The sequence below is a fragment of the Sinocyclocheilus anshuiensis genome, unplaced genomic scaffold (assembly GCF_001515605.1).
Source record: "Sinocyclocheilus anshuiensis isolate Anshui unplaced genomic scaffold, SAMN03320099.WGS_v1.1 scaffold29, whole genome shotgun sequence".
In the NCBI taxonomy this organism is placed as follows: domain Eukaryota; kingdom Metazoa; phylum Chordata; class Actinopteri; order Cypriniformes; family Cyprinidae; genus Sinocyclocheilus; species Sinocyclocheilus anshuiensis.
The window spans coordinates 1,152,704-1,163,622 of NW_015539835.1; the positions used below are offsets into that span (position 1 = coordinate 1,152,704).

A 10,919-nucleotide genomic window follows, 5' to 3' on the forward strand; every position below is an offset into this window, starting at 1 on the left:
TTTGTTTTCGAGAAAATAAATAAATAAATAATAATAATAATAACTTGACATAGCCAAAACGTGCGATATCTGAAAACTGTGGTTTTATACAGCTCAGCACGTGACATCTGAAAACTGGTTTCTACAGCTCATAGGGAAATGACAAATGACAACCACATTTAAAACAAAAAAAAAAACATCTTTATTATAGAAGAAAAAAAATTAGCATGAAATAGCAAATCAGTTAAATTGTTCATTAAACCCGATCAATACTCAGTTTTCGATCATAAAGCACACATATGTACTTAATTATACAAATGTAAATTAGACAGTGATGGACCCACTGTCCCTTTTTTGTTTTCTACCCACACAATCCACATCTATCATTCCTTCTCCCCTTATAAATACAACCATATCCTTATGTTCATTAATGAAGCATGGCTAGAGCTGTGAGCTCAAACACTGACTTGTGCTATCTTCACACACACCACTTTTGGTAAATCTCAAATCACAATCAATTTCCATCCTGTATTTTTCTGTGATGTGTGTATGGCTGTCACTGTTACATCTCCTCTGTGCTTGCAGCCACAATGGCAACTATGTATGCGTTTCTGTGTGTATGCATGTATATATATATATATATATATATATATATGCACACTTACACACACACACACACACACATATATACACAAACACAGTATTCAGACATGTATCTGTGTGTATACATGATTGATTGTTCATGTTTCGATATATATATATATGTGTGTGTGTACACGATGTCGATGTATGTGAGTGAGTCTTATGGTCCAAATGTGCATAGCTATTTGCTCGCTTTCCTAATTCTAAGCATGCATGTCAGTTTGTCTGAAAGTGCTGTGCAAGCACTATTACGAGTCTCAAGCTACATTTATTGTTCTTCTGTATCTTGGTGGAGCAAGCGAGTGTGTGTTTCAATGTGGCGACTGTGTGTTTGCAGCCGGTGATTCTGAACGTTCCAACTTGACAGCCGACTCCATACTGATAGGTGAGGTAGAGGATGGGAAGACACCTGAGCCCTTGTTCTCCAGTGAGGAAGAGGATGAAGGCAAAGACACCACAATGTATTTCTGAAGAGGGCGCGAGCCACTCACAGCACCTGTGGTTCCAGACTCCAGTTTGACGAGTGGTTGTAAAGATGTGGGGGTGCTAGGGACTGTACTTGTGACAGAAGATCCAGACTGGGAGGAGCTGAGAGTGATTACCTAAGAAAGATTGTATGTCTACAATTACAACAGATATATATATATAGATCAAAAGTCACTGCCACAATGCTGTTATTTTGAGTGGTTTTTCAGGGCATAGCTTTGCCATTTCTAAGGTGTTCTGGGTTGTTGCTAGGTGGGTTGCTTAAAAAAATTAAACCAGTTTAAAATATATGGTTAAAAATTTAATTTCTATTTTTTTTCTCTAATTCTTTAGGTAAAGTTCAATTACATTGTTTTCTTTAGATTTTTGAGGCAAAAAAAATCCTGACCATTTCATTGTAAGATTTGCTCAAACAGGTCTTTGGACCGATTCAAGGAATGAAAACAAAAACTGGAAAAACAAAATTTTAACAGGAACATAAAATAATGAAATCAAGTTTAATAGTTCTAAACAGAAACGCTTATTTGAAATGTTCATTAACCGGTTAAAGTTATTTTATCTTTTTTTTTTTTATAATTTTATTTTGTTAGTTTTATAATTTAATTTTGCAGTTAAATTTGTTTGCGCTCAGTTGATAAGACCAAAAATAAGACCATCTCTGACATCATAGGCAAGTAATTTCTACCAGTCTCCGCCAAGACAAGCTTTATATCTTAACCACAAACAGCACCCATTAAATTTACAGACGTACGTTTAGCCTTAAGTTAAAAAAATGTTTAGCATAGGTGCTGTCAAAATTGGTGCATTAACGCAGGCGATTAATTTTTTCAGTTTAACACATTAAAAATGTTTAACGAAATTAACACAGGCGCGGAGCTAGGGTTAGCCATCCCACTCACAACTGCTGCTTCTGTCTCTTTTTTTTTCTTGACAAGAATTTTGTTTATTTAGACGCAGAATGTCTTTACGACCACATCAAATGGGAGACTTTTCAGACGTGCACTCCTTTGCTGCAACTTCGCTTCAGCGCCCGTCACTAGTCAAACAAGCACGGAAATGGTACAGGTGACGAGGGAGCTTCAGTAGTACAACAGTGAACAGTCAGATGAGATGTTGTCAGGCCATATGTCAATAAAATCTAATTTTCCTGTCCTGTCAGCCGTTATACTGTGTTCGTCGCACGTGTTCTTCAATTGCACTCAAAAATGCGGCGACTCGCACTGTTTATCATTTCATATGAAAGGGCAAAAGAAACTATGAACATGCAATGTCGGAGTTATTTCATCAGTTAAGTCATGAAGTTACCAAAAAGGAGATTAAAGCTGCCTTAAAACTGTGCATGCATGTAAGTATTTGTTATGTATGAGTCACAGCTGCTGTGATGTCTGATAGTCACACAAGAAAAATGAGAAAATCAATAACTTTTGTAGCTTTAAGGATTCATCTATAATTAATTTAGAATTTAGTTTTTGATAACTTTATTCAATTTCTGTATATTTCCTACTTGCTGAGGAGCACAGGTAAATATCACATTTATTATAATGGATTTATGTAAGGATTGTTTTAAGTTCACTTAAATTAGAAGTTGTTATTTTTTAAAGTTTAATAAATGTTAAAATTTATAGCTCTCAATTATACTGTAATGTTGAGAATGCTTTTATTCAGTGGTTAAATATTAGGGGGAAAAATTTCATAGAGACATCAGTAGTATTGGTGGATTGGTGGATGCCATTAAACAAATATTAAAAATATACTGTATGTTGTTTCTACATTAATTTGAAGATTGAATGTGAAATTATTGCAATATGAAACTATATTTAAAAACTTTAATGTTAGGTGAGATTAATATGCGGGGTATTGAAATCGCTTTTGAATGTGCAATCATGTGTACTCTGTGTATATGGAGCACACTCTGGGTATATGGGATGTGCATAGTACCACACATTTTACAAGTTAAGATATTTGCCAGTTATGCTCATGATCTGTTACGACCAAATCCTCCGCCATGGTTTTGTCAGTGATTTTTTCTCCTTGCTTTCATCGCAGGATAAGTGAAATTTGCAGCACTGTGCTGCGACTCTGCAGCTCGTGCTGTATGGAGCACTTTCAGAATGTAATTGTAGCATCCATTGTCCAACTGAACTAAATAGTTTTTATTTCTATAAAAAAGCAAATGACAGTGGGGGCGGTGGGCAAGTAATTTAATTAGTGCATGTCTAACACCGACTACCGCAGCAAGCCTAATGCAAGTAAAATTCTGTTGTGTTTTTACGATGTTATGCATTAAATGTTAAAGCTTAATTTCCATGCTATGTCATTTTTGAGTGAAAATGTGTATAAGTCTGTATATACATTTTTATCAAGTATAGAAAATTAAATTAATGTTATTAATCTGTATCTTTTCTAATCAAACCATAAAGTTTAATAAGCAACAAAAGAACAGAAGTTATAAAATACTGATTCTGCTCGAAGTGAACCGATTAATTATTTTATTTATTTTTTGCTTTTTAAGCCCTGCTCAAGTACTATGACACGAACTCATTTAAAACTCTTACCTGCTGTGTGGATGCAGCTCCTGCACTTGTTGCCATAACAATATATTTGGTTGCTGGGGGTGATGGCTGGGTGGGTGTTCCAGGGCGAGTGGACATAAGGGTGAGTGAACTGGGTACTTTAATAATGCTTGGTGTGCGTGACCCACTTGATGCGGACAATCCACTCTGAGACATTGACAGAGTTGGGCGTGGCTGCAGAGAGAGACAAATGGAGAATTTAGGTTTGATTTGAACAATATTAACGAAGTATTTTTTTTTTTTTTAGAATAGAACTACTGGTTATGATTCAGATCAGCTTATTGACAAAAGTATATTATTATATGACAAAAGTATTATTTTAGATTTGCTCACCTGTGTGATAGTGAGTGTGGTTCTGTTAACAGTTTGGGCCTGGAAGGCAGCCTGTGCACGGGCCTTCACCACATGTGAACAAAGCATGGTGCCCAGATAACCATAATCTGCCTTGTATTGATCCACCATATCTGGGAGCGGTCTAGTTTTAGCAACCACACATGCACAGTGTTTCTAAACAGAACAAGAGAGATAATTGTGAATAAATCAGGCACATGACCAACTAAGAAAAAAGTAGGAAAACCCTATTCAATATCTTCCTCATTCAATACAACTATACAATAATAATAATAATAATAATAATATTCTACTTATTAGTATTAAAATATTTATTATTATTTCAATTATAAAAATTAAATCAAAGAAATGTATTACTATTGCAATAATACTATTGTACTTTAAAATAAAATAAAAAAACATGTATTTAACAATAATAATAATTTTATTTTACAGAACAATATTACAAAAAAAAAAGAAAAAAAAAAAAAGAGTAAAATTACAACACTAAAATGTATGGCTTTCATTGCTTTCAAATATTAAACCATAGAGCTTATATTTTGGCAGGAGACCTTAAAGCTTCTCTTTTATTGCCAGATTTATAAATGATTCTCATTAAAAATTTGGGAAGAAGGACTCCTAGTGGTTAAGCTAAAGCGCATGGCTGCATAACTGCTCACTCCTGTTCGGTCAGAGTTTATTCATTTGAATGCAAGTAAGATTTAAATTTTGATCCAATTAACGTTGGAAGGGGAAAAGTACAGAAACTGCAAGGGAAACCAGTCTGGGAAAACGGAGAAGACAAAATAACCGAGGGCGTCATGGCTGATGAACAAGACAGTTGATAGATTTCTTCTTTATGCAATGTGACGTGTATGCGCATATCGCTGGTTGTGATAGCTACGTTACAGAGCCTGCATTAAGTTTCTTAGTCTAGTCCAGCCTAGTCTTGCCTTGTCTGTTTCCTCGTCTTCTGATCATTGCCTGTGTACTTTGGATTACCTCTCTCGTCTTGCCCTGTTCGGATACTGTTTGCCCCTGCCTGGACCTTTGCTTTGTACCTGGATTATCCCTCTAGTCTCGCCCCTGTTGGATTACGTTCGCCGTCGACTGACCCTCGCTTGTTTACTGGACTGCTCTTGTTTTGTCTTCTATATACCTGTTTGCCATTGCCTGACCCTCGCCTGTTCTGACCACGCCCTTAATAAAGCTTGCAAATGGATCCGTACGTCTCGTGTCTTGTTTGCCCCGTAACAGAATACTCGGCCCCACAAGGATCCAGCAGCTTTTCCCGAGCGGAGTTTAATCGCAAAATGGCGGACGCAACAGCACCCCAGTATGTCACAGCTGCTCTTCCTGAGTCCAGTCAAGTCACAGCTGATCTTCATGAATCAAGTCAAATCACAGTTGATCGTCATGAGCCAAGTCAAGTCACACCTGATCTTCATGAACCAAGTCAAGTCACAGTCTGTTTGCCATTGCCTGACCCTCGCCTGTTCTGACCACGCCCTTAATAAAGCTTGCAAATGGATCCGTACGTCTCGTGTCTTGTTTGCCCCGTAACAGAATACTCGGCCCCACAAGGATCCAGCAGCTTTTCCCGTGGACATTGGCCAGGTATGGACACTGCCAAACTATTATTAGCCTTAAAGCAGGGAGCTGATCTTCATGAGTCAAGTCACGTCACAGCTAATCATCTAGAGTCACGTCACATCACATCGGATCATCCAGAGTCACGTCACGTCACAGCGGATCATCCAGAGTTACGTCACGTCACAACAGATATGTCACAAATCCGGTCTATGAACTTCAATTCACCTAATGTTGTTCGGGAGGCAGACAAACTCTCAGTTTAAATCTAGATTAAAGACCCATCTCCTTAACCTGGCATACACATAACACACTATTCACATTTCTATAATTCAAATCCGTTAAAGGACTGTTAGGCAGCATTAATTAGGTCAACCGGAACCGGAAACACTTCCCATAACACCCAATGTACTCGCAACATTGTAAGAAGAATGGCATCTATGCTAATATTAGTCTTTCATTCTTATTCCGAGGTCACCGTAGCCACCCAGATCCAGTCAATATCTAGATCAGATGGTCACTGAAGTGACCCGGATCCAGTCCGTATCCATTCCAGATGGTGGATCAGCACATAGAGACAACCTCTACAACCCTGAATGTCAGCAGAGACCATGTCAACTAGATGAGCCCCAGAGATAGATCCCCAGCGAAGACCTTGTCACCTCTATGGCCATCGGCACAAGACCACAAGAACCAGATGAGTCCTCTGCTCAATCTGACTTGTGTTGCAGTCTAGAATTAAACCACACCATGCTTGTTTCGTCTGGCCAGAGGAGAACTAACTTACTATTGTCCTTTTGCATTATCAGTACACTGTTTTTCTGTTTAATACTGTAAAGCTGCTTTGACACAATCTTTATTGTTTAAAGTGCTATATAAATAAAGGTAAAAATAAATAAATAAGGACATTCCTATAAGTAAGAACATTAAATCAGGTATAGACAAGTGGTCCCAACTGCCCTTGGAGATGCATAATAGGATAGAGACAATAAAAATGAACATGCTTTCCTGACTCTTATACCTCTTCCAATCCTTACCAGTTGAAGTTCCGCTGAAACAATCTACTGAATGGGATAAGTGGATTTCAAGATTCATATAGGGGGGTAGAAGGCCAAGAATTCAGTTTAACACACTGCAATTGTCTAAAGTGAAAGGGGGGGGAAATCACTACCATGCTTGATAGACTATTACAAGGCAAATCAGTTAAGATCTTTAGCATGCTGCTATAACCCAGAGTATATAGCAAAGTGGATAGACTTTGCAGTTTGTTATACCACTACAATCAGTACTGTGTAGCAAAACTTTATATGAACAGCATTCTAGTAGTTTGAATCAATGGACTTAGGTTCCTCTTAGAATCTGTCTTAAATAATGTAAATCACTATGTAAATCAGCTTGGTGCCTTTTGACCCCGACTTTAAACCAGCAAGGATTGATGTGAGGTTTCAGCTCTGTATAGGCTTGCCATCACTTCTTTTAGTTCAATTTCATCAAAGGGACAATTAGATAAGGGAATTCAGGTCATTTCTGATCTATACGATCTGAAAAAAAAAAAAAACGTACAAACCAGGACTTCTTTCAATAATGAGGACAATAATATGGACATCAACTTGAGATAGTCACCACTGATAAGCTATTACTAAATATAATGTAGAAACTTTAATTTTCTGTAAAGCTGTTTTGCAATGATTTGCATCGTGAAAAGCACTATACAAATAAACTTGAATTGAATTGAATTAATGAGATAATATATACAAAGAACTATATAACACCAACATAATATATATATTTAATGATATCTATAAAAACAAGGACAATAGGAAACTTGTATCAAAATTATATTTAGCTATTTAAACTACTAAGAAACATTCAACGAATAAGGATAGATTAAAATCGGAGAAAGAATCTGGTCAAGTTATTTCAGAGGAAGACTGGCTGAATATCTGTACTGAACTTTTACTAGTTTGGGCATCTGGGGAGAATTTTGCTGGAGGAATCTTATTAGATATTTTGTAACCACCAAGTTAAACTCTACTCAGACTGGTGAGGAGGGAAGGGGTCTATGTTAGAAGAAATGTGGGGAATAGCTGGCAGTCGCAGCATCTTTCAGGCTATGAGTGAAATGCAGAGCAGCGGTCTGAGACTTACAGTTCCCGCCGAATGCGAGCCCAGCTCCAGCATGAGATTCATCACCGTTACGGTGGAAACAGCATAACAGAGACCGGTTGATTGCACTTGAATTACTTTTAAATGTTTAATTTTTATTTCTAACTTGTTTGTTAAATGGGTTTAAATCTAGGCAATATTGTATCCATGTTAAAAAAGGTATAAAATATGCTGTATTAAGAACTGTACTCATCGAAAATAAAGGATCATGTAAACTAGTGGTTGTGTTGTGTATTTTACAAAGATTTAGAGGATTAAATTAATCTGTAAGTAAATCATGTATGAGATAAAAAATAAGCTATTATTGAATACACAATTGAATACTTATAAACAATACTTATAAAAGAGACGCATCATTCTCATACCATTGCTGTTTGAGCCAAGGAGGTAAACCGGTTAGAATTACGCACACGCTATGAATTAAATAAATAAACAAATAAAAAATGCATACCGGTAGTGCCTTCATCATTAAGTATCATTAAATAGATTTTAAATTCCAGCTTCGATACTGTTATTTGTTATCATTGTCTATGATAAAATTAAATTGCAATTACAGTAATTTCTTAATGTCAGGAGTTCAAAATAATCAATCAGTAATTTATGATATTTTGAATAGAATAACACGCATTCATAGTCACCTCTGCTGTGGGTTATTTGTGTTCACATAGCTGTACTAAACAATGCACATTAGGTCATATAATCCAAAAGTGTGCACACTTGGAGAAGTATTGATATATTTACGCGTTTACTTCACATTTCTTTAGACAGAATCATAATTTCTATTCATTTTCCTCTGAATTATGTGATCCGATTAGCATTAGCGGCTTCCAGTGCTGTCTGTCTGTGTTTTCTGTGCCGCAATCAGTGTTCTGACTCAGAGGAAGCTCATTCGCTGCTCATATGTCACTCATTTTATGCATTCATAACCCATCTCTTCCGATAACAAACTTACACTAGGTGGGTAAATGTGTACTGGGATCATAGCGCTGTGGATGAGTAAATCATGTGATGCCAGAATAATGGCTGTATAAAGACAAAAGAATAATGAGGATTACACCTTATACTTGGCAGAGGTCTCAGCGCAAAGAGGAGAAAATACTGTAGCAGACCAATTCACGATGCGCAAAATGTTGGATGAAAATTTTTAATATTTAATTGGGGACGGGGGTTTATATGAATGTATCTCTCAGGGGAACGGACTGTCAGAAAAACGCTGTATCACTGCTGTTCCATAAGCACCATCTGCTGTCAAAGTGTGAATTTAAATTTTCATTTAGCCCGTCTGCTTTTTTTGTTTCGTACAGCTGTTTTATGTAGCATAATTTCAAAAAGCTAAAGTCAGACCATTCTGTTTTACTTTAAATTGTAAAATTTTACCATCAAATTTATATAAAAAACTGCTAGTGCTACATGTACCATCTTGGTTGGGATCATGATTAAAATGCAAAGATAAAAAAAATTATATTAATAATTTGTTCCTACAACCTGTTCATTTGTGGCCACATTTCATTAATTCAAACTCTTGTTAAATTTAAATTAAGGAATTAATTAGTACAACGTGGCCACAATATCTTTATTTTTCCCCCGCATGTCATGTCCAGGACTCAAAAACTAACAAGCACAAATTGTGTTAATATTGAATGAGAATGGCAACACACAAACCCTTTCCAAGACAACTAACCATTTCCACTTTAATACTTTAATTAAAATGTACATTTATTTGCATAAATAACAACAACAATATGAAATATAGCTGCATGCAGCAATTATCGGGGCCAAGCCCATTTTGGCATATTTGGGCGTTGGATTTCATTTGGATACTTTTAAACATTGCAAAGTTCCCATGGTTAAACACTTGCTACACATTGAATTTGTAGAAAATCTTCAAAGCTAGGTTTAGGTGTGAGAATGAGCTCCCAAAAAAAGTTCTTTAGCATTTTAATCAGTGTAACATGCAAAGATAAGTTAATGGTAATGCAGCTTATGGTTAACTTGATAGCCGAAGAGTCACATTAAACAGTATGGTAACTGGTTAGCCTGTAACTTATTAGCATGCTAAGCTTAATAGTATAAGCCAACAAACACAGGCACGCTCAACTTTAGAGAAGTATTTCTCAGGAACGGAAGCAAATATTAAAAATCTGTTCAATCATTTCTGTGCAGCTCGGTCCAAAGATCATCTGATCAGATTTTGGACAAAATTGGACAAAATTTGTAGGAGTAGGAAAAAAAAAAGTTTTTCATTTACTTCAATATGGCAAATTGGCACAATTAATTATTGACAAATTACAAATGACATATCATCAGAATCGGCATAACCCAGGGAATGAAATGATAATGAAATTTGGACAATGTTTTCAAAAGTTATAAGCGTTTTTGCAAAAATCGTTATATCTCTGGAACGCTAGGTGGCGCTGTGTTCAAACTTCTCAGGTACCTCCGGTACATGGTGTTGATAATCCCTACCGAGTTTTGTGCCGACAATCCAACATCGGCAGATTCGGCATGAGCCAAGGAATCCATAGACACCAAGATCATGATTGTCTGACTAACTGTTCAAAAGTTATAAGCAAAAATGTGCATTTTTGGTATCTCATGACCCATAGGTGGCGCTGTTCCCAACTTTGGCATGGACCCTCAGATCATGGTCTTGATGAATCATACCAAGTTCTATAGAGTTGGTCCTAGAGACCCCAAAATTGGTCCGATCACTATTCATGACTATCATTACAAGTGTGCCAATTTCATCATTTTCCTATGTTCCGTTCATAGGGCTGCCATAGACTCTCATTTGGGAAGAATAATAATAAAATAGTAAACTAATAACAATTACAATAGGGCCTTTCACACCGCTTTAGTTCCAGAACTAAATGTACAGTACTAAAGTACTGGGACGATTTTGCGCGAACTATTTCCCAGTACCATTTAAAGGGTTGCATTCGCACCGACAGTGTGTACTAAGAAGTGATGTAAGCCGGTCGACAGCGACGTCATTTGTGCGCCGCGTTCAACAACAGAAACAAAGAAGAAGAACATTAACAACAGGAGGATGGAGGACGCTGTGATCGGTGCTGTTTTTGTTGTGTCTCGCGGGTTTCACAATAATGGACATGGAAAGTCGACGTATACGTAAAGCGATTGAAAGAACGGAAA

At 36.7% G+C, this 10,919-nt stretch overlaps 1 protein-coding gene across 1 annotated transcript in view; it reads right to left on the minus strand.

Annotated features, from left to right (window-relative positions):
* Positions 1 to 221: 221 nt before the first annotated feature.
* taf6 (TAF6 RNA polymerase II, TATA box binding protein (TBP)-associated factor) overlaps positions 222 to 10,919 on the minus strand; it is a gene marked incomplete at its 5' end in the record, with an annotated part of 30,308 nt that continues 19,610 nt past the window's right edge. The window contains 3 exons of the mRNA XM_016480627.1: positions 222 to 1,223; positions 3,663 to 3,854; positions 4,014 to 4,187. Of these exons, the coding sequence (XP_016336113.1) occupies positions 933 to 1,223; positions 3,663 to 3,854; positions 4,014 to 4,187 (657 nt within the window). The remainder of the gene's footprint in view (positions 1,224 to 3,662; positions 3,855 to 4,013; positions 4,188 to 10,919) is intronic.